Source organism: Archocentrus centrarchus, chromosome 21 (genome assembly GCF_007364275.1).
Source record: "Archocentrus centrarchus isolate MPI-CPG fArcCen1 chromosome 21, fArcCen1, whole genome shotgun sequence".
Classification (NCBI taxonomy): Eukaryota; Metazoa; Chordata; class Actinopteri; order Cichliformes; family Cichlidae; genus Archocentrus; species Archocentrus centrarchus.
The window spans coordinates 30,617,825-30,642,945 of record NC_044366.1 but is presented as its reverse complement, the minus strand read 5'-3'; the positions used below and the strand labels follow the sequence as shown (position 1 = coordinate 30,642,945).

Genomic DNA, 25,121 nt, shown 5'->3' with positions numbered 1-25,121 from the left:
TTAAACTCACCTTAAACCACTCCTGAACATTAAACTGTATCACTTTTTCTTCCCCAAATCAACATTTTGGTAGATTTATGATCCCAAAATGTGTGCAATGCACAGACACAAATACACAGAAGGGTCAGACTCTATCTTCTCGTTTAATCAGTAGCTCTGGTGCTCATTTAGCAATAAAACACATGATCTATAATTATTATCATCTCCGTGTGTTTCTGACCTTGTATTTAAAGTTGGGGAAACACTTGAGCCAAATATACTGTGTGAGATGAAAGACATGCAGGTTATTAAGCTTCTTAAACAAATGGACGGTAAATATTAGCCTCATTGTGCGAGCCTGGGTTAAAAAAATCACACTCCTCCTCTGAGTGATACCATCTGAGCACACACATAAAACACACATTAGGATTCAGTGCGACCTACACTTCTCTGAGATATCATTATGGCTTACGTCCACTGCAAATGAACATCTGCCTACAAGTCATTAAAATATGCAAAGCAAGTCTGATAATCTCCATGCTTATAGGTTTCCAGTCATAGTTGTCTGCACATCCACTGCAAACACAAACTGCTGATGGTCTTTCATACACGGACGGTTGCCTCTCTGACTCAAATGTACACTAATGATCTGAGACAGAGAAAAGATCATAACCTGGCCAGCTTTATGGTGCTCAATATCACTCCTTGTCCTGCAGTTGGACGTGCTCCAACTCCACCATCGTGGCAACATTATTTCTCGATCTGCTCCAGAAACCCACTGCAGGCTAGAGGGTCACTCTGGGCAGAGAGTGGAGCAGGTGGAGGACTGCTTTATGTGATGAGCTCACTGAGGCTGCAGACCAGAGCAAAGAGTAATGCTGCCATTTGCATTTCAAGTTGGTGGAGTTGGAGAGACTCACGGGCAAAGCAGCTGATTATTTCTCAGTCATTTATTGCAACAAAAAAAAAAAGGTTCATGTATTTCTAATCATGTATTTAAGAAACCGTGCCTGGGCCTTTCTTTTGCATGCATGCACATAAACGTGGGGTTTGGGAGCATCCCCTCTCTTTGTGGCTCAAATATAATTTAATTGGGAAACACTGCACAAGTTTCCACTGGACAAACTTCAACTCTGGATGCATTACTCTCTCTGAATCTCCCGTCAGCTTCTGTGTGTGTTTGTGTTGAATTTCAACTGACGTCGACTGGCACCCTGCCTCTACATCTGCATGAATGAACAGAGGCTTACAGCTGCAGCCATGCAGTGGCGTTATGAGGGCACGCACACGTAGAAGCTGCAACACTGTGACCAAAAACCTGAAGAAAGGAGCTGCTCGTCGTACTGTTCATGGTTTAGAGCTACTTCATACAGTTTGGAAAATGGGAACAGTCCATCACTGGTCCTCCACCACAGCACTGTACACTTCCAGCACAAATTGGATTATAAAAAGGGGGGTTCACAGCGACAGACCACAATCTAATTACTCCAGCAGATCATCTTGCCTCATAACATTGAAATGAAAGTATTACCTCTCCGGACCTAACATGTGCACATGATTTGAGTCTTGCCTGCACATTTCAAGGCAATAATCTGAGGGGAGAGGATAGCAGATGATGTCTTTCATTTGAAACAGCGCTCTCGTGAAGAGAAGAGATCAGGAAAGACTAATATCCAGTTTGCACTTGACTCCTGCAGGCATCTTGGGCAGACTGAGCATCTAAGCAGTATCTAAACAGCCCAAAGTAAATGCAGCCAAGATGATTTAGATATAGGCTGCAACCACGTCAAGCAGTAGTTTGAGCTGCAATGTGGCCATAAGCAGATAAATCCCAGAAGGCTTTCCCTGCATCTGTCGCTCTCACACACAGTATGAGATCTTTATCCCAGAAGTTTTTGCTCTGTGATTTCTTTCAGGCTTTCTTCCTTTTATTTGTCATTTTAACAAAAATCTATGTTTTTTTTTTTTTTTATTCTCAACATGAGTGAGAACAAAACAATTTGACTTTTTTGTCATAATAAATTTATTTAAACATTTGCAGATGTCACCTTGGATTTGTAACTCACTTCCACTTTTTTTTGTACATTTTCTTTTGAATGAACAGTGAAGATTAATCAAGAAGAATCAACTCACTGAGGTAATAATTGGGAAATATTAAAAATAATCATAATCTGTCACCCCTTCTTGATTTTAATGAAACCACATGGTTGATTAAAGGTGATAATAAATGTCTGGTTTCTGTGGGCGATGATGTGTTTGTGTTTCCAATAAATAAAGGATAAAGGTTTCTAATGGCAAAAATTTTGCAGATACATTAATATGAGCTAACTCATTTTACAATACGCACCAATATAAAAAAGTTTTTTTAAAGAACATGATGATAGCTGATGAACTTTTTTACTCCCTGATCTGCATCTTTTAGTTTATTCATTTTTAAACACTTCATTTTTAAAAGCTTCTCAAGTGTGTTGTTATCTTTTGTGTCATATTTGCCAATAAATGAAATATTGTAGACTTTTTGTTGAATAAATAAAACATTTGAAGATGTCACCATGTCATGTTTTTAATTTTTATGTGATTGTTTATTTATTGTAGAATTTACTGACAGATTTATGGAGAAACTAGGCTGATAGTTGAGAGCATATATGAATCTGCATTAGACTGTCTGAGTAAATAAACCTTAGAATAAATAAATAGATGAAAGCAGCACAAATGAACCGACAGTTGAATCAATAATGAGAAAGTCATTAGTTGCAGGCCTGCATCAGCTGCCGCCTCTCAGACAGACAGGAAGTAAATCCTATTTCCTGCCACTCTCCTCTGCAGCTTTCAGCACAAATCAGATTTACTTGATGTGTAGCCAGAAAAGGACCACACAGCACACACACACACATACACACACACACACACACACACACGCTATTGTGTGAATCAGACTGCACTTCAGTCACAGCATTTCTTCCCCTCCGGCTGCTTCCTCCATCACGCTGATGGCCGATCCTCCTTTGATGTGCTGCCGCTCTGAGCTGCCTCTGTGTGTGCGCCCCTGCTTCTGTCTATGTGGGTCTTAATAGCTCCGAAAAGATTAGTGTGTTAAGTTATCAGCTGACGAACAGAGAACTGAGCGCGCTCCTTATGATGCTGATGGACATTTTTCAGAGTCAAACATTAAATATTGACTCTGTTGATAAACTCATCTTTAAAACTCATCCAATCAAGACACCAGAGCAATTTATTTATTTTATTATTATTAATTTATTTTTTGCTTTTAATTGTTTTATCTATTGATTAATACGTTAAGCTTTTGCTTCTGCTTTTGCTTTGTTTCAGCTGATTAACCCAAACTCCTAAATATTCACTTTTTGATATAAAGCAGAGATCTTTGGAAGGTTTGCCTGAAAAACTCACTTAGTCATTAAATAAAATGTGACAGAAGATTAATCAGTAAAACTGGATACATTGTAATTTATGATTATTGTCACTGTCAGTTTATTTAGTCAAATCAAAGAAATGCATACATTTGTAGACTCTTTAGTCTAAGCAGCATATCGTCACATCTGAGATGATCTTTTCTCAGAAGACTTCACCCTGAGACAGTGATGCACATCGTGACGGTTTAATGTTGCTTTACAGAGAAAATAATTGATTCAAAAATGTAATTTAACTAATGGCTATCTATTGAAATAATAACCTGCAGCCTGTACACAAAAATATGCGAAGGGCTGCTGTTTGAATCTGAAAGCAGCAGCTTTCTGGGGTGACAGTAATGACTTTGTCTCCATTAACATGAGGAGGAGGAGGAGGCAGGAAGGGGCTCACTGAGGTTAATTCTGGTAGCATGCCCTCTCTTCTTCAGTCTCACTGCCTGAGCTGGAGCTGCTTTCAGCAGCAGAAACACTGTAGCACTTATGAACACTGCTCAGTTGTTCCCTTGGATTGAACCAAGAAAAAAAGTCAGGTATTTATGTTGAGAAGCTACACCATACCAACCTCTCTGATGCTACTTTGTTAAAGGCTGAGATACACGTGGAAATCACAAACCATTTTAAACTGAGTATCTTATTAGCAACCAGAGCCTGCACAGTGGAGGCTGAGAGCTGGTCATGTGATACTGAGGTACTGCCTTCTGCCTGGCTCCAATGTGAGCACACGCCTCTTGAGCTTGGCCATGCAGCCACTCTTCAAATGTCTAAGACTGTCATGGATGCTCAGTGCACACAAGATTTAAAAAACAGCTATGGCTATAACTGCTGGTTGTCTCCTTGCACATTCAATTCAATTCAATTTATTTATTATATAGCGCCAAATCACAACAGTTGCCTACACATCAACCTTTCCATCTCAGGCTTTGGTTCCTCTTAGGTTTCTGCAAACTCCTTGGTCACTACTGTGCGCCCGCTGGTTGCAGATCACATCGAAAGGTATTTTGTGCACACTTCAGGGGAGTTCAGTCTGTGGCTCGAAAAACGTCCACAGGCACCTTTGTACTCAAAGATGGGTTAGTACATGTTGGCTCCAGTAAATTCTTTACCCTCATGTTTACAGCGCAATCATCAATCACTGGCGTGCCCCTTTAACTGAACCCATTCACCCCCACAGTCAGAGTCATTTCATTCTTGCATTTATAGTGACCCTCTGACTTTAACAGCATTTGTCTTTTTGCGTTAAACCCGACTGTTCTGCGGTGCAGCTTGAATGCACGGCGCTGCGCTGTAAATCCAGGAAGCACGTGCATATGTTTTCTGTTTTTTCCCCCCCCTCAGACCAGACGCTGCCCTCCTGCTCACACCACACTGGTTGTAAATCTCAGAGTCTGATTTCAATGACAGTGAATGAAAACCAGCTGTGAGGAGAGAGAGAGAGAACTGGTCTGGAGCCAGAAGTCAGTCTGAATGCTGAGTCTTCCAATCAATACACAGCTGGCGACTCTTCTCACACACAAACTCGAACAGCTGTCCTTCAGAGGACTCTGCCTCAGCTACATTGATTCCCCTCGTCATGACCTTAAGAATCAGGACAGCCTGTCAAATCTTAAAGTGATGCTTCATGCAAACATGTATTTTTTTTTTTCCTCCCCTTCTGAATATTCAGTTGGGTTTTGTCTGAGATCAAGTCATTTTTTTTTTTTTTTTTATGTTATTCTTCTGTTTTTGTTACCTTGTCTCTTCATAAAAAGATGGTCACAGCCTCCAGGTCTGCAAAGTGAAGCCAAGTGCCTTCCACCTGCAAAAAGAAGTTTGACTTTATGGCTAAAACGGTCTTACTTTACTCTTTATTTATGACCTCAGTAAACATGTTTTTGATGAGGCTGTGGATTTTCTAGCAGGTTTCAAGTCTTCTTGTAAACAGCATGATGTTAATTTTGTAAGTTATGTTAACATTTAGGGTACGACAGGAGCAACCTGTGATTTACAAACCACAACAGCACGAGTGCAGTCAGATCCACTACTCCTTCATACTACAGGGACTTGTAAATTAATGGAAAGTCTACAGTTGTTAGAATGGAATATCTAGCATTGGCCAAACACCCAAAACAGGAATGGTTTTACAGGTGGAGGTCACGAACATTTTTTCCTCCTCATCTTTTCTGTCTGTTTTTCACTAGTTTTGCATTTGGCAAGGTCAGTGTCACTACTGGTAGCATGAGGTGGACTCTACAGAGGTTGCACAGGTAGTCCAACTCCTCCTGGATGGCACATCAATATGTGCCATCCAGGAGGTTTGCTGTGTCTCCCAGCACAGTCTCAGAGCATGGAGGAGATTCCAGGAGACAGACAGTTACTCTGGGAGAGCTTTACAGGGCCGTAGAGCAGGGATCCTCAAATTCAGGCCTCGAGGGCCGGTGTCCTACAACTGTTAGATGTGTCTCTGCTTCTACACACCTGAGTCAAATATAGAAGTCATTAGCAGGACTCTGGAGAACTTGATTGCATACTGAGGAGGTAATTCAGCCATTCAGGCCTGGATTTGAGGATCCCTGCCACAGAAGGTCCTTAACCCATCAACAGGACCGGTATCTGCTCCTTTGTGCAAGGAGGAAAAAGATGGGCACTGCCAGAGCTACAGAATGACCTCCAGCAGCCACTGGTGTGAATGTCTCTGACCAAACAATTAGAAAGAGACTTCATGCGGGTTGTCTGAGGGCTTGATGTCCTCTATTGGGCCCTGTCCTCACTGCCCGGCACCGTGGAGCCCAATTGGCATTTGCCATAGAATACCAGAACAGGTGCCCTGTGCTTTCCACAGATGAAAGCAGGTTCACCCTAAGCACATGTGACAGATATGAAAGGGTCTGGAGAAGCTGTGGAGAATATTATGTTGCCTGTCACATCGTTCAGCATGACCAGTTTGGTGGTGGGTCAGTGACGGTCTGGGGAGGCTTATCCATAGAGGGACGCACAGACCTCTACAGGCTAGGAAACAGCACCCTGACTGCCATTAGGTATTGGGATGAAATCCTTGGACCCATTGTGAGACCAAGTGTAGTGGGTCCTGGGGTACGACAATGCTCAGCCTCATGTGGTGAGAGTATGCAGGCAGTTCTTGGAGGATGAAGGGATTGATGCCATTGACTGGCCCCCACGCTCGCCTGACCAAAATCCAACAGAACGCCTCTGGGACATTATGCTTCGGTCCATCTGATGCTGCCAGATTGCGCCTCGTGCTGTCCAGGAGCTCAGTGATGCCCTGGTCCAGATGGACTAGCCTTCTGCATCATTTTTTCACTTTGATTTTTAGGGGGTCTCTGAATTCAGCCTCTGCAGGTTGATTATTTTCATTTCCAAACGATGTGGCATCCTTTCATTCATAACACATTACCCAATCCATATCAGTATAGATATCAGTATAATTTTTTCACCAGTGAGATCTGATGTGTTTTCAAAGTGTTCCTTTAATTTTTTTTGAGCAGTGTACTTATATTCAAAGCAAGATTCAAGTGAACATATTTTACCACATGTACATGAACAAGTGGATGAGAAGCAACCTGAAGAAGCAGTTTAGGTAAAAGTCCTCTTGTTTTCAATGCCCACAGGTTTGTGTCCCCACAGTGTGCTGAAAACCAGGGAAACAGAGGAGAGAGTCTCACTCACACATAAACGCTGGTAGAAGCATCTCTAGTGAATAATTCCTCCTGTGGTGGAATACAGCCTAATGCTCCCGCCGTATCTCAAAATACCACCACAATTACCGACAATCTTCCCCATTGAGCTCTTTAGCGCGGGGTCAATTAACGTTTCTGTGATGGCGTGGCAAAATCTGCAGAAGACATGAAGAGGATGGATAATCGCATTACGGAGGCTAACAGGCTGCTTTTGCCACACGCTGTAATGAGATGCACAGAACACAATAACAACAGGAGAAGAGTGGGGAGATTTCCAGTCCAATCTTAATACTGAAAGAGGAGCCCGTGTCTGAGCGCTGAGTGATGGAGGCTGTGCTGCATTGTTTCCGCTCTCTCCTGTGAGAGAACTCATCGGCCTCGTTCTCCCCAACGACCCGCCAACCTGGGGGAAATTTGGCAGGCTGCGTAGCCGCAGCCACCACAGTGGGCTCTCATCCCCTCAGCCTCCGCTCGACCTCACGCGGAGGCTGGCCAGCCACCGCCGGGCAGAGCGGTGTCAAATTCTGCTGCAGTGACTCCAGAGCTGATAGTCACACCATCGTGTCAGTTAATGATGTAACAGCCGGCTGTTGGCCTGCAGACAATAGAGAAGCCGTTTGTTGACGATGATGAGTGGTGTCTGTGTTTCCGCCGCCTCCTGAGAGCCACTGTTTTAATGTCACTCATTCACAGACATCGTGACAGGCCGACTTACTCAACGCTGAGTCTCACTCTGGCCACTCGCTGATTGACAGATTGTAGAACTGAAACAACTAATCAATTAGCTGAGCTATTAATCTGAATTGATTTTAAACTGGACGGGATTTATCGCTGTTGATTATGTAACATTAGATTTGTTACAATATATCCATCCAGCTGGACTGTCGATGTTTAGGAGTTTTGTGAAGCTTGTAATTACACCAGCAGTGCTGATCCATTACTTCAGGATTTTTCCAGATCACTTCATAGTTTTGTATTTAAACCATATATTTGCAACTTTGAAATATTTGAAGGTACTTTTAGACATTCATTATGATTATCAATCGCTTCCTGGCAACAAAAATAGTACCACCTTACATAAAGTGTTTGTAGCATTAATACTGACAGTCTAAAGTGTTTATAGTGAGTTATTCAGAGTCAGCCAGCCCTCGATCCCACAGGAGCTCCTGAAGGCTCCTATAATACTCTGCTTCCATGCAGAAAATACTATATACATGACTGAAAACTAGAAACAGGAATCAAGAATCAGTTACACCTGAGAACTGGAACCAAACTGTCCAGTCCACTGGAACTGCACACCTCTATGCTTATCAGCTCCTTTTCCCAGTTCTAGACGTCTTACTTTAGAACTTTAGAGCAGCAGATAAAGGGCTTAAAGGGCCCCACACCTGTTTAACATGGCTGCAGGAGAAGATTAACGCAGGACACGCTCACTTTTAAGCACATCACATTGTTATGATCGAGTGCATCAAGACATGCAAGCTCTAGACCGTATTATGAAAAATAAAAAAAATAAATCAATCAATAAAAGCCATAGCCAGTGTTCAGCTCACAGAATGTGTAAATGTAATCTGTAGAAGCGAATGCATTCTGAAGAGGAACGGCCATACACGGAGTTACAAGGTCATACCTCATTTTAAACCCTATAAACAGATATCAGCACATAGATAAAACTGCACATTCTTAGAGAATGAGCAGCAGATGGAACAGAAGGTCTCACACCAGATATCTGCTGACGTCACTGAAACCTTAGCCTTTGTTCCCCGACGCTAAGTCAGCTAACTAGCTGCTGATGGGTTTCCAGGCTCGGAATGAACTTTGACTCTTTCTGCAAAGTAAACCATATATAAAAAAAAAAAAAAAAAAAAACGACAAGTCGTAAAAGCCACAAAAACTCTAGCATGTACAGCAGGGTTGCTTCTTGTGACCTAACTACAGGAGAGCAGACCCCAGGACTGCAGAGTCAGTTCCACATACCCCGGGTTTGTTTTTGTTTTCTGGATTCACTGACCCTAACACTGCTGATCAAGATAAGCTGGTTATCAACTCGCCAAAGTTAACCCAGGGCTAACTTGTGCAGTCACATGACATGGGTGGCAGCATCTGACCAGTCACAGCAATGGATGAGTGTACTGGCAGCAGAATGCCTCATTTACAAAGATCAAACTATAATATTAGAAAAATATGAAACAGTTAAACAAATAATCCAGACTGAAAGCAACACAGCCACTGCAGACAAAACAGCAGCATGAGAGGAAAACACTGCGCAGTAGTTTAGTGCTGAGGCGCTGAATGAACTCTGAAGGCTGAATGAATGGGCACTTTAAGCACTTTGGTCAATAAGACTGAACAAGAGCTACTATATTAATAAAGTTTAGCCTATTTGAAGGAAGCTAGGAAAGTTGGCAAAAATGCCGACTGTGCACGTTAACAGACATCAATATTACAGCTCTGTCATTCAGACACAAGGGAATCTGATGGATTATCATCAAGTATTTCATTACATTTTTAAGAGACACTTTTAGTTTTTATTCTTTCAGCTGCAGTCTCAGTGGCCTCCAGGTTTAGGATGTTAATGCTTATAAAAAAATACAATTGTTTTAAAATTGCAGCCAACAGGAAATAAACTCGAAGAATACGGTGGTGTAGAATCTCTATTTCTTTCTAATGCATTTAGCATTATTTAAAAAACTTCAGACCCTTAAAGAACTAACAAAGGAATAGCGGCTAAAGCTAAAGCTATCAGAGCTCAGAGCCAGCCACAGGCCAGCAGCCTCGGTATGAGCAACGGATCAAAGTGGTTACAGAAAAATTATAGACGAGTAAAAAAAGAAAAGGTTGAGTCCTATGCAGTCATAAACATACTAGAAAATGGTGTAATGACTGACATTGGTTGTGTTGTATAAATGTGCTGCACCTGCTTTTGTTCGGTGAGGTCAAATATGTTTCTGTCCGGCTACGCTGTCAGTCACAGTTCCCAGACAGAAAAGTGGAATCGGTAAAAATCTGGATCAGCCCGTCACTCTTAAACAAAAATCAGAATCCGCCGAGAGAACTGCAACGAGTCCAAGAAAAATCAGTTTCTAGAAAAAAGAAAACATCACTCGTAAAAATTTGCCACTTTTAGAAGCAAAAATCACAAACGTGTCTCTGTGGTTTGGAGCTTCTTAGTGAGACAAAAACACAACTGCTTTATTAGAATAAGAGGTAAACCTTGATTATTAGCAGATCAATCAATAATAAACTGTTACTTGCAGCCACACACACACACACACACACACACACACACACACACACACACACACACACACACGCACTGAGTAGTATTTTGATGCACTTAAATCTGATATTCCCAAACTTTCTGAAGGTTCAGTCCCCTGCCACAGTAAATCAGCACAGCTACCACAACATCCCTCCACCATAAAAGTTGCACGACTGAAATAAAACAGATAACTGCAACAAACAATAAAATCAGCAACAAACTGAGCTCAAAGACTCCCTCGCTCTAACACCTGGCATTTTGAGTGCCCTAACTATCAGATTTAAGGACGTGCTCGACGCTCCCTGATGCCGTCTCTCCATGGCGCTGAGGACGTCACCCCGGCGATGTGTTTCCAAGAACATCTTGTTTATCCCGAGCTTCTCAGCATCAGCAGAGAGTAAACTAAAGGTTGAGTTTTAATTTGTCCAACTTTATGTTGTTTGCCCTTTTTTTTTAATGGATTATTACTCTATTTGACAGCTTTAGGATTTTCCTCATAGATTTTAACATTTTCGCCTAATTGCCTCTTTTTTCTAAAAAAAAATTTTTTTTTAAAAACACCCCATAATAAGATTTAGTAACTCAGTTTCCACTATAATTAATACCAAACCCTGCTCAGTTTATTGGAAATATTCTTTTGATTTTCAGCTAAATATGCAGGAAATTTCCAGGAAATTAGCCAAACCCATTAAAAAATAAAGCGATGCCTCAAATTGGTAATTGCTTTATGGGTGTGACAGCATGTGAAGGCAGGTGAACAGTGTGGGCCTGACAGTGACAAAAGAAGCTCTCTTTGTGCTGCTGAAGGGTCGTCAAGGTGACTTGCTAGCAAGGGCATCCTCTCCTCCACCACAGCTCATCTCCCCCAAACCAAAGAGCAGCATCTCTCCTCATCACAGCAGCAGGGGCAGCATTTACATCCCACCAAAGGACACACAGAGAAAAGCCATCAGACATGAAGCCTCTCAGGTGCAAAGAGCAGAGTGAACAGATGTGCATTTGCAATTAATCTCCTTCTCAAGATTTTCTAGAAGCAGAAGTGCTGGCAGGACCCTCATATGGTTATGTTCAGTCCTCATTATTCGTTTCTTTTACTCAAAGTGACTTCTCATCTCACTCCAGCTGGATTACTTTTAATTGGGAATCTGTTGAACACCAGGCGGATCCAGAGCCTCATTGTTACAGACACCTCTGCTCTCCGTGCTGGATGAAAACAGCGTTTGGTCGCTGCATCCGAGGAGAGCCACACTGAAGCTCACTCGCATCACATTAACTTGTCAATAACGCGTCTCCATTAATAATAAATGTAGCCTAACAGAGCTTTCCTTCTGTTTTCATGCCACACTTGACACCCCGCTGTTTCACAGTGAGCTCGAAATGATGAAGTAACGAGGGAAAAAAAAAGGAAAAAGGCAGCAGCGCCTTCCAGTAAGCCGCTCAGCAGGCTGACAGGAGCGTGTCATCTACCGGGGAAAATGAAACACACGCACCGGTTAAAACACAGCAGAGAGCACACCTCTCCGTACCTTACCGGGTCAGACTCGATAGATCCGATAGAGGCTCCGCAAGTCCGCGGGCGTCAACGCAATAAATCCCGGCGCTGGGGGAGCTGGAAACAATCCTCTGTGCGTCTCCTCTCAGGCGCTCTGGTGCGTCTCAGCGAGTAGACACAGACCCACCGCCGCCGCTGCTGCTGCCGCCGCTGCTGCCTCCGGTAGGACGGAACCTAGGGGCGCGTCACCGACCGAGAGAGAGAGAGAGAGAGAGAGAGAGAGAGAGAGCGAGAGAGAGAGAGAGAGCGAGAGAGAGAGAGAGAGAGAGAGAGACGGCGGCAGGGTCTGGTCTCCGTCAGCGGCCGGTGGAGCCTGGGACAGCGGGGGGGAAGAGGTGGAGGAGGGAGGTTTGAAACTAGGTTATGTCAGAAAAATAATGATGAGAAATAACCAGTGCAGTGATTGGTCTGTTATTGCAGAGTATCAGTCACTAATTATCGATAAACCAACCGGTCAGGCAGAAAATTAGTGCCAAATTATTGAATAGCAACTTAATTCTGTAGGTTTACGTGGTTAGAGCTTTTTTCCCCAGAGTGAAAATAAGTTTGTTTGTTTCTTTTTTTTAACCCTGTCATTGCTGGCACGGAAGCGTGATCCGAATGCATTGTTGTACCGAACATATTTCCTTTAATAAGAAGAGCTCTATAAGTTCTCTATGGGCTACTGTTGTTAAAGTTTGTCTTTTTCTTTTATTTATGCATTCATTTTGATCATTGTTCACACGATATGACCGCCAGCTGTGACAGGCAGGAAGGAAAGAGTAAGAAGAAGAGAGAGAGAAAAGAGAGGGGAGAAAACAAAAGAAATAAGGGGACAGAGCAGAGATACACACATATGAACATATTCACATATGATATACACACATTATATATATACATTATATGTGTGTGTGTGTGTGTGTGTGTGTGTGTGTGTGTGTGTGTGTGTGTGTGTGTATGTGTGTGTGTGTGTGTGTGTGTGTGTGTGTGTGTGTGTGTGTGTGTGTGTGACTTTAGTTACACTTTAGTTACACTTTAGTTACTTCCCCAAGACCCAGAAACAGTCCAGCTGAGTGAGGCATCGTTCAGCTGGACACACTTTAAACCCGAAAAAGAAAAAGAAGAAATTGAAGACAAATTAGGGCAACTTGTTGCTTAACTTGATGAACTGTGAAGTCAGATGCTTTCAGAGTGTAAATATTTTAGATCAATTTCCACATGTACTTTGCAACTACAGTGACATTAAAGCAAAAGCCAACAGCTGATGTGACCTATTTCTAATCTAACTCTCCCATGGAGCTAAGTTAGCATAACTAAAGGAAACAGAAAAAGTTTATTAAGATTCACAAAGCGTGAGTTTACACATTTACAACAATAGAAACAAGTACAGTGAAATTGTCTTTAACTGGAGTTCATTTAACCAATAAAATACTTTAGCTTAATCGGAATAATTAAATAACTCAAATGTTTAAGTCAGTAAAACATTTCCTTTGATGTAATTTACACAGTTTGATATATTTACATATTATGATCATCTGTGTTAACAGTGCAGTGAAATGTGCGCTTTAATTATGCATTAATAATGAAGGAAAGGTTTTGGCAGCCTTACTGTGTTTCCACGATGGTGTAAGACTGTACTGGATGTTCTGTGTGTCAATTATCAGACAGCCATCAAAAAAATAAATAAACGAGATGAAGGAAATCAATGACCCACCAAAATTCAAATAACTCAAGCAGTACAGAGTAAACCTGGCTTGGCAGTTTCCACCTACCTTATTTGGGGTTTTGACCCAGAAACCAAAAGTAGAAAACGTTGTAACCCCCTTGATAATGTCTGCCTGGGGACCCATGGACATGGGTTTTCTTGGCTGGGCCAGATGTTGTGAAGGATTTTTTTTCTTCATCATCACATTTGTCTGCCATCATTAGGGTTAGGTTGTTTGCTTTTTCCTTTTAAGTCTAATGATGGCCTCCTTCCTTTATGTCAACATCCGCTTGGGCCACCATATGTAAGGATCCCCAGCTGCAGCCAAATGCAAATTCAACACTTGGAATGACTCCAGAACTTTGATCTTCCTAAATTTGTTGTGAAATATTGAGAAAATAGACCACATTTATCCATGACCCAAATCAACAGCCAGTGATTTTTGAATCTGTGCAAACAGATGGTCTTTGTAAATGTCTGTAACTGAATTGAAAAAATGAATTGATATAAAATTGCAAGTCAAATCTTTATTCACATCTTGATGACATCATTTCACGCCTGTTGTGGTGAGGCACAAAAATGTCAACATGCAGAAATATTTGTGGACTTTAAATGATTCACTGAGAATCACGAGCTTTGTGCTTTCAAAGGATGTATCATTTATCAAATCAGCATGGACCTATGAAATGTACCAGACAGCTGGAGAAAATGGTCAAAAATAGTTTTTTTTTCAAATGCTATTACTGATGGCTTATAACTGATCTATAAAGCATTAGTAAAGGGTTTATTTACTGTGAATTAATTGCATACAATCTTGCCACTTGGTAACAACAGCAAATACATGTCTGTTCCTAGCTGAGACATTTTAGCTGAGACAAGTAGGATCAATACAGTACATTATCTTCAGATTAAATACAGCTACAGTCAGACAAACACATTGAGCTGACTGGGTTATATGGCCTTGTGTAGTTTGCAACACTATCTGCCATATCCCCTTCTTTTTCTAATTACCCTAAAAATAACTTCTTTAAATCAAAATAAAATAAAAACCTTTAGGCTCTGCTGCTGCTAAGAAAATGGAAACAGGAATCCATCCCAGTGGGAAAATCTATGCTGATAATAAATTCCTCAGTAGCAGCAGTAGGAGCAGGCTGTAACCTTGGCAGGAGAGTTGACAGGGAGCTTCTGTCCCAGTGGGGGGCCAGGGTAGGAAAATAGAAAGCTGCAGCAGAGACATCCACTGGGGACAAAGCTGCAGCACAGCACGTCACACACGGAGGCCTAAACCTGAGCAGCATGGTAACGCACAGTGTGGTAAAACACGGAGTGCACCATTTGTTAATGAAATGCTCCGTATGCGTACTTTCTCGGCAGCCTCCTATTTCTGGACGTTACGTTGCTGAGAAGTTTGAAGTGTGTTATCAGACACACAGGCTGAGATGACGAAGCAGGAGATCTCTGAGCCGGATATCTGGCTCCCCCTGGTGGTGGTTTAGGGCATACGCAATCGTTTAACTTAAAGTGCTTTACGAGTAACAAGTGCAGCTGCAAGTGAAGTTGTTAGTGAACCAAAACAAAGCAAACAGCAAACAAACAAAAGGAGTTAAAACTAACTAAAATTATAATAAAAATAAACAAATAAAACACAGGCTGCTTACAATGAAATGAATAATTAATAATGAATTCGTGCAAACTATACATCAACGCAAACTTACAAAGAAGAGATCTGCTCAGCAGCAGTGACCAACGACACAGCTGCATTAATGTTTTTAAGTGTTGGTATCAACCCTCCCAGCAGTGGCGGTTTCTGATATGGGTGACATGGGCAGCCGCCCAGGGCGGCATTTCATCTAGGGCGGCATGACCGCCCCCCTCCCCCCAACGCATTGCGATCGCCGCAGCAGCGCCTACCGCACTTCTCCACTTGTGGGGTAATGTGCGCCCTCTGCCTGCTGTGTATTGCATGTAGCTTTCTGCCATGGTCAGACAGGTTGTAACAGAAGGAAAAGAGCAGGCGCGGGATTCTCTCTCTGTGTCGCTGTCACTGCTTCACTCGATCGTCACACACACACACACACACAGCGCTGCCCCGCCCCCTTCTCCTCTCAGCCTGGGGTGCGAGTCGAGTGAAGCAGTGATGACGTGAGAGTGAGACAGTCAGCCGGGTTCATTCATTCATGCCTGTACAGTTTTGGCCTGGTTACAGCCAACAGTAACCGCTGAATTATAAATAAAGGCGACTTTTGCTGGCAGTCTCTCGCCAAACCTTTCATCCTCACTGACACTGCCATATCAAGATTAACGCAAGTGTGTGTCCTAATATTGAAAGGTTTTGCGAGATCTCGCAAAGCTTCTGCGAGATATGCAAAACTGACTCTTTTTTTTTTTGTCCTCCCATGTCCCCCCCCCCCCCCCCCATGTTCCACAGAATGAATCTTTGTGCTTTACAACTGATAAAGCACAAAGCCCATTTCATTTATAATATTGTAAATATGGTCATTAATTCACAGTATTTGTGTGAACCCGAATCCTGATAAAAAAAAAATAACACAAATACGAATCTAGACGGTTCGGACAAATGTTGGTGGATGGCGCAGTGTTGCCAGATTGGGCATCTTGTGAACACATTGGGCTGGAATATTATATAGATATATCTATATAATTATAAAATTATATAGATATATAATTTTACAATAAAAACTTCCTAAAAACCTACCAAATATGGTGAAAAGCGGCGGGGATGCTCGCCCAGGGCTCCAAACAGGCTAGGACCGCCACTGTCTCCCAGCCATTTGGTGCCATGGTTCAAGCTCGAGTCTGAAGCCAGACTAGTTCTTCAAAAGGGTTTTAGGACCAACAGAAGCGCACTTCGCACCATCGCGCAGTAAAAACCTTCCCGCTCGCCTTCAGTTTCCTCCACTGACCTTTCCTGGCAGCAGCAGATTTTTTTTTCTTTTTTTCTTTTGGTTTGTCTCTTTCCTCTGTTGTTTTATTGCGCCTGATGTTAATTACGCCGCTGACTCTGTGGTATAACAAACAGCCTCTGGAAAACCCAAACTACCTCCTGCTCATCAGGAGAGTCAGGTTTAGAGAGAGCCAAAGAGGACACAGCTCAGCTGTTCCTCATTCCTCCTGTTCACACAGGAGAACAAAGCAGCCGACAAACTTTCCTGTGTACTGTACAGATTTCAGGGGCAAATCCCGCACACTGTAATCACAGTGACCCTTACTTTGATGATTTTGAACTGAGCAGGATATAATAAATGGATTATAATAAGCTGTGAGGCTGCTGAAGGCACAGGAAATGAAGTTATTAAGCGTCCCAACTTTTCTGGATGAATGAAGTAAAAGCACAGTTGCAGTGATAGAAAATACTGTTGACAAATAAAGTGCCTTAATCAATTCTTTAAAAAGAGGAAGTCTTAGAGTGTGACCACGCGGACTGTACACACGGAGGATATGATCATATGCTGTGGTGCTTAGGGAACCCTGATCACACCACTTATTATAACCATCACTGCTCCCAACAAAAACCACAATAGCCTACACAATGTAGGATAATATATAATATACTGTAAATAGTCCGGCACATCATGCACATTGTATATAGTGTTATTATTAGTAGTATTAAGGTTAATATTGTTTGTTGATTTTATATATATTCTTTTCTTAATAGTGTGAATTATTATATCTTTATTTATATTTATAATAACTGCGGCTGCTGTTACACCCAAATTTCCCCTCTGTGGGACAATAAAGGCTGTTTCTTCTTCTTCTTCTTCTTCTTCTTATATTTACAAAAATATTTATCCTGATTTAAATGTAATTCTTCTTTTCTTCTTTTTTAAAAATATTTTCATCATGATCCTGAATTGGATAAGAGGAGGAAAATGATTGGATGGGGCTTGAGCATTAAGGTTTCTGCAGCAGGAAATCTTGCTACTGTAGGCCTGTACATGCCACCGCAAAACATTACAACACAGTGATAATGATTAAATAAGAAAACCTATCTCAAACTCGCTACCATTTAATGACGATAAACATGAGAAGAAAGAAAACCTCCTCTTCTACAAAAGTCTTAAGCCACTCCTCATTTCTTTAAATTTTGCTTCCAAAATGCCAGATTTATATCTTTAGTCACTTTGTTACTAACAGCCTCTTGCAAAAACAAATCATTTGTTTAGTTTCGTGTATGAAAATGCCAAAGATAACACAGTTTGACAGCCATGAATCTGTATTTTTGAACAAACCAGGTGATTCCCAAAGACGTGGCAGGCTTAAAAAACGATCTACAGCAGATGAAAAGTATCTGAAAGTCATGCCCTTAATAAAAAGGAAGAAATCCAGCAAAAACCTGACACAGGATCTGAGAGATGTGTCTGGCCCGTCAGCTGATCCATCTACTGTTCCCTGAAGCCTCCTCAGAAATGTCTCAGTGGAAGGGCGGCTGTTATTCTGTAGGAAGGGAAACGGGGAGAAAAAGCTGAGGTATGTCAGATTATACAAGAACTGAAAGTCAGTGGCAACAGGTCCGATGGAGTGATGAATGCAAACTTGAACTTTTTGTTTCAAATTATCATCAACGCGTAATGAGAAGGTCAAGAGAGAGGTCCAACAGTGAGTGTCTACAGCCATCTGTGAAACGCGGTGCAGGCTCTGTCAAAGCTGTGGTCACATTTTAATCCAACATGCAGATCCATGGATGTCGGTACATGTCTCAGTAAATTGCTGCACCTATTTCTCATTTTCCTGGCAAAATATAAAGAAATGAGGAGCGACTCGAGACTTTAGTACAACAGTGCATGCTGAAACAGACCTCGAACATCTCCCAAATTAAGAACTTCATTCAAATATCCACCAGTTTTATGTCGAGACAAACGTCAACCAAACATTTAACGGTTTAAAGAAAAGAGGAGCTCCATTTGGGTATAAACTCGAATTTATTGACAGCATGAAACCATACTAAACGCTATTCAAATGAACCCCATTCATGCATTTAGAACCACAGCACGATAACACGGTGGTGCAGTTTGTGAGCAGCATTGTTTTGTTCCTACTGTCGTGCAGAAAATTTGCTATTTTACATACTTGGACCTCACTCGACCTTTACTGTGTGCAAGTCAGCAGATGCTGAGGAAACCGCCGAGAAGAAATTCCAGCGAGCTTTAGGACTTTCCAGTGTGGGCGGAGCGACTCTGCAGACACACGCAGTGCAGGAAGTACAGAGTCTGCTGTAGTTTTTGCGTTATGTTGGCTGCCAAACACGTTCCCGCCGTCCCACATAAAGGGAGGAGAGCGGCTCTGCATTTGACTGGAAGGCTCCTCTGTGTTCTGGTTAGTAACTACTTCTCGGCTTCTCCGCGATGAGTCAGGCCGTGTTGGTGGATCTGATTCACGGCTGCTGTGCCGCCTGCGCGGGCGCTTCTCTGCTGGAGGAATCCGCTGCAGACTCGCAGGTCTTTCTGCTGTGCGGGAAAAGTTACCGGGAGAAAAACGGCTTAATAGACACGCTCCTGACCTCGTGCTCAAGTGCGCACGTCCTGGACTCCGGCTCCACAGTGGAGAATTTGTACCGATTCAAGCAGACTTTGGACCAGCTGGACCTGAGCTCGATCACGGTCCTCACGACCGCACAGGGCAAAGAGGTGCTGGTTCATTACCAGGACCTGCTTTTTACGGCCGTGTACGCCTTTCATTACAAGGAGAGACCGGCGGAGCAGAGCTGCCACGGCCGCAGAGGCTCCGCACGCACGGAGTCACCTGGCGAAGCAGTTCGTGAAGAAGTGTCGACGTTTATGCAGCAGCTTCCTGCACTGAAGGGGCAACTCTCAGTCCTGACGTCTACGCTGATTCCAGGTCGGCTTAAGTAAAAGTTACATAAGGGTGTTCAGGAGTTATTAAATTACCATATATGTGAACGGAGTTTGGATTGTTTCCCCTCCCCCGCACTTTGGGAAGAGCGTGTTTTACATTTTCAGTAAATAGGTGGATATTTGAGCCCTGCTACAGACTGTCCAGGGTGCGGCCTGCCTCTCGCCCTGTGGCAGCTGGGATAGCCCCTCTTCCCATGCTCACCCCGAAACCCTCAATTGGCCACGCGGAAGAAAAGGGATGGATGGATATTTGAATGGAGACTAGAACCAGTTTGTCTATCAAAACTTAATGTCATACATATACCCGCACACACGGTGGTTGGGCTGAGTTTGTGCTGCCTCCTTGTTTAATGTTATTATAAAATATTGATACCCAACATCATGTAAGACTCATTAAATATCTACTAGTGCACTGGTAACAGGAGACATGCACATAGTAAATCGCTCCTGTCAGTTCAATAACAGCATGTGGCGAACACAACAACTTAATCCTAACATGATGAGAAGCTATGACCAAATTCCAATTGAAAATCTTCAGATTCAGTGCTGAGATTAACTCACGTTAGCTCTGAATCTTCACGTTTAATCACGTTTCTCATCATTTGGTGCATTGCGTTACATTTTGGATCAAAGCATGATCTGCTGACAAGGTGTTGCTGTGAAACTGCATTATAATGTAAGCCGACCTATAGGGGTAACTTCACATGTTTCTAAACGGATTGATGTGAATGTATCTTATTTTAAGAAAAGCAATGTATCTCTTTTCTCTCCCTCTTTGTCCCAGACTGTTTTGGTCATGGCTTCAGCACTCGTACAGGTGGTGTGTCCTACATCCCGACCTTATCCTCCTTGAATCTGTTCAGCAGCAGCAGGAGGAAGGACCCCGTGGCTGTAGTAATGGAAAACAGGCACAGATTAGCCCTTCATGCTGGTTTCCACCCTCGACCCCTGCATCTAGTCAAGGTATTCAATTCTCTTTATTTGAATTTTCCTCTTATAATATGCTTTCTATAAATTAAAAAGGGATTTGCGACACATTATTAGTCATTAAGCTAGAGCCTGGCCGATTTATTGGCAGGCTGATATTAACTGTTTGTCGATCATTCAGTATCGGCACTTATAAGCTGATAAATGGAACTTTAAAAAGTAAACATATGGGAGAAATGCCTTTCAATTATGAGTGTTTATGTTGCATTATTTGTCCAGCAGAGGGCAGGGTTAGCAACCTCCATGTTCCAAACAACAACCAGCTGATCCGAGCAGAGTTTGAGAGAGTAAATGAGTAAATAAATGACTACACAGAACACGTGTTAGAGAAATCTGTTAATGTTCTGTGCGTTTGACAGAAGAAACACAATGACCGATATATTGGAATATCGGATATTCAGCACTAATTAATTATCACTTTATTGTTTAAGTTGTGTTTTGTTTTGTTTTTTGGTTTCAGACAGTTTTGTTCTAATTTCAGATCTGATGTGAGATCAGTGTTCTGTTAAAATTCAGGACTCTGCTTGTTTTCTGAAGGTGAACCACGCCAACGACGTGTGGGTCTTGGGAACAGCTGAGCCCGAGAGCTATGATGCAATGGTGACCAATCAGACTGGGCTCGTCTTAGCAGCTCCAGGGGCCGACTGCATGCCGCTCCTCTTTGCTGATCCGGTCTCAAAAGTCATCGGAGTCGCGCATGCAGGTTTGTGTGTTTTCATTTGTGGTAGTGTTTGAGGTCAGTGTGTACATTTGTTCCCACAGAAAACAAGTTTTCAGTTTGTTCTTATACCTGAAAGTGTGTGTGTAGCTCACCTCACTGGGTGTGCCAACAAAGCCCTAGTGGCAGACAGGTGTTATCACTGCTTCTCAAGTTTTGATCACTGATTGCAAATTTAGGGAGCCATCATATCACTGAGGGACACACGAGAAAAACACACACATCAGCAGCACTATAAGTTAGTGCCTGTGATGTAATTCGAGAGGTGGGGTGTATCAGGTTTTGTAGTTTCTTAACCGTTAGTGAGGTGGTGCATTTATCAGTGATAGAAAGGAAGACAGAAGAGTTAAAGAGAAACTTGAGGAGACTTTCCAGAAAGCATGCACTTCAATATTCTTTGGAAGTCAAAGTAATTTTTTCCTGTGTAAATGATGTTGTTGACAACTTTGTTGTTGTTTTTTTCTAGCCTTTGGCGCCCTCTAGAGGACTTATTAATTTGTGCTAAAAACAAACAGTTGAAGGGAATGTACAGAAAAGGCTGCAGTGGCACAACTTTACATATGAACTCTGACATGTAATGGATACACTTGCAGGTTGGAGAGGAACCATAATGGGGGTTGCCATGGCCACTGTGAATGCCATGATAACAGAATTCGCTTGCCAGGTTAGCAACATTGTGGTGGCAGTGGGACCGTCAGTGGGAGCCTGTTGCTTCACCATGGAAAGACAGCAGGCGCTGGACTTCATCCGCATCCATCCAGACTGCGTCCCTGATCCAGAGTCAGCCAGACCACATGTTGATATCCGTCTCGCCAACAGGTACGGCTCAGGACATGGCAACACAAAAGCACTACAGATGAACCAGGATTTTTTTTTTTATGTGACAGAAACAAATGACAGCCCTCCCAATGAGGGCAAACTGGGCAGAGAAACAAATTAAGGAATTATTCTGAATTTTTTTTTATCAGTGTTTACATAACATGACTTAAATTTTCCTTGTTGGGGGGTCTTTAAAAGCATTGGGTGAATGAGTTCACGCTCACTTTGTCACATGTTGTTGGAGTGCATTATATTTATTATGAGGTTGATCAATAAGCTCAAATAACAGCTTTAGTTTAAGAATACGAGTCTGGTGGCATTTTTTTTTTCACCGTGTCCGGGGTTGTCTGGAGAGGAGGGAAAAGAGGTGTTCATGTAAGTTGGCTGGACTTTAATGAGAGTCATTCATTTCAACTGATATGCATCCATTTCTGCCATTAATTAAATTAATGTGTTGGAAATGGCAGACTGAAGGTTTAAGGCTTTGCTTTTAATATTGAATTTATATGTGGGAGCTGCTTTTCACTCACTTGTGAACCGAATGACATCAGATGTCTAATTTGCCATCCTAGAGTTCTCCTTCAGAACGGCGGCATCCTGCCTGAGCACATACACGACAACACGGTGGAAAACCGGTCCTGCGTGACACCCTGCACCTCGTGTCACCCTGAAAACTTCTTCTCCCACGTCAGAGACGGACTTAACTTTGGCACACAGGTGGGCTTCCTGTGGATCAAAGAAACAGGAGAACGGGCCAGACTTCCATCGGACCATACGGGACGTTAGCTTTGGCTTTGTGTTTGGGCTTAGAAATCCTCAAAGTACGATCTCCAGTGCTGTCAGAAATAGCCGCTCACTGTCCTGTTAATCTAAAACAGGCAGATCTTTTAAATGATGCATCATAATGCTGAGCAGGCACCTTTAGAGACCTCTTAAGACACTGACAGAGGAATTGGCAGCTGAGGTGAGAAAGATAGCTGCAACTGGCTGGAGAGATGGGAGTACCTGTTTGGGCGTGTCATGAATCAGGGTTGAGCACATTGGGAACACACTTACCTCATAATGTTGTTAGTTAAAGCTTCACAAAGTAAATAGACTCTTCTTGGTAAAATTATGTGGTAGAAAAAAACGAGATATGTGAAAAGCCAGGTTAGCTAGCCTGCTGGTGCTACATGTGAACTATGAGAAGGCTGTTTTCTGTCAGCAGCAGGAGAAAAGGCCCGTTTTAACCGAGGGACGATCTGTCACCTTTCACTAAACTGAATTATTTGTTCAGTGTTTTGTTTATTAATTTGCAGAGACATGTTTTACTGTCTTGCAGGGATTTCTCACTTAAGTGAATATGTTTTATAGTCTATGTTGGGGTTTTATTTTTTTACTCAAAGAATAAAATGACAAATGTTTAAAAGTAAACTCCAGGAAATTAATAATAACAGACAATTTAATAAATACATTAGACAATAGAAAGTGCCAGATTAACTTCCCAGTCTCAGTGTAGCTTATCTTAAAGGTTCGGCCACAGTACATACAATTAAAACATCGCCATGTTCTGTTATTAATGTGGATAAGATTGCTTTGTATTGATTAATTGAAGCATCAAGGCTTTATTGTTAATGGAAGAAAATCTGAGTCATGGGAACCAGCACTGGACAAGACCAATGACAAAGGCCAACCTGCAGCACACAGACTGTGGTTACAGTATAAAATGGTATAGTTAGTGAGGAACATGGCCTCAGAGGGGGAGGGAGACGGAGCACACACAGGCCTGTGACTTCCTGAACTCTGAGTCCCACATGTGCATGTGTGATATCTTCTGATTCTTTAATATATTAAATGTCTTAATTTTTTAATTAAAGTCTTTCAGGTGTCTTTCTTCACAAATTAAAAACACGCCTTTCTTTTTAATTGAATGGGTTGAGCAAAGATTATTTATGAATCTAATCCTGCAGGGAAGTTTTTTGTTGTTGGAAGCAACAAAAAATACTGAACTGGAGCCATTTCTCCAAACACCTACACGTTTTGCCCATTGTGTGCCCACTGTATCAAGCAAACTAGCCACTAGCTAGTTAGCACTTCTCTATCTGCCTCCCTTGATTCTGTCCTGAGCCAACAGAATTATTGTGGCACAGAGCTAATTGGTTTTTAGCACAAGTTTTTATACCAGTTATAAAAGTGATGTGGCCTTCAAAGTAGAGTATTCATTAATAAAAAGTACTGGTGTTATGTGTGTTTTTTTTATATATATATATATATATATTTTTCCTCCCACAGTCCAAAGACATGCAGATACTGGGGTTAGGCTACGCTAAATTACCCATAGGTGTGAATGTGAGTGTGGATGTTGTCTTTCTGTGTGTGCCCTGCGACAGGCTGGCGACCTGTACCCCTAACACCCCCCCCCCCCCCACCCCCCCCCCCCCCAGACCCTCAAAAGGATAAGTGGAAGAGGATGGATGGATGGATGGATTAGTGCATTGTGGGATTTTTTTTTTTTGCTTATTTTTTATGCTCCATTGCTCTGCCATAAACAAAAATGGTCCCTGTCAATCCAATGTGTCTGTAATTCACCCACATATAACAGTATTAACTGCTGTTGTTTTCCACATTGATGATTGACAGCTTTTTGGCTCTGTGTGTGTGTGTGTGTGTGTGTGTTGGGGGGGGCATCTCGAATGGAAGAGGTATAGGATTGAAGAGGAAAGGCTGTAAAAAACTGGGGGAATGAAACAAGAAAGGAAGTACTCCTCCCTTCCATCATGGTAACAAAACGAAGACGAGAAATGAAGTGAATTTTTTTAAAGGAGGAGAAACGTCTGCAGCCCAAGTCCTCAGAGGGCTGTGGTAGAGAAGACTGTTCAGCTACCTTAGTGTGTCAGGTGTCTTAGGTGCAGAGGTGGGAAGTAACAAAGTACAAATACTTCATTACTGTACTTAAGTATATTTTCCAGGTATCTGTACACTCTAAAATTTGACAAGTTGACCTTACTTAAGAAAATCTTGGAAACCGATTGCCCTGAAAAATGTAAGTAAGTATAACTATTAAGTCTTACGTTTGTTTACTTAACATATACTTGTTCAGTGTACTTAAGACCTTGTTGTGTCAACTTAATCGTGTTAAGTTAAATTAACTTAGTTTAGTGAAGTT

General features: G+C 42.2%; 2 protein-coding genes across 2 annotated transcripts in view; one reads left to right on the top strand and one right to left on the bottom strand.

Moving 5' to 3' along the window:
* enox1 (ecto-NOX disulfide-thiol exchanger 1) overlaps window positions 1–11,965 on the bottom strand; it is a 113,552-nt gene extending 101,587 nt beyond the window's left edge. The window contains 1 exon segment of the mRNA XM_030757369.1: window positions 11,875–11,965. The gene's annotated coding sequence lies outside the window, so the exon portion shown is untranslated.
* A 6,809-nt stretch (window positions 11,966–18,774) lies between these two features.
* Window positions 18,775–24,065, top strand: lacc1 (laccase (multicopper oxidoreductase) domain containing 1). The gene is made up of 5 exons (XM_030758500.1): window positions 18,775–19,435; window positions 20,237–20,415; window positions 20,977–21,142; window positions 21,751–21,976; window positions 22,549–24,065. Exons 1-5 carry the CDS (start codon window positions 18,943–18,945, stop codon window positions 22,760–22,762), a joined length of 1,278 nt encoding a protein of 425 aa, XP_030614360.1. The 5' UTR covers window positions 18,775–18,942; the 3' UTR covers window positions 22,763–24,065.
* Window positions 24,066–25,121: the final 1,056 nt, after the last annotated feature.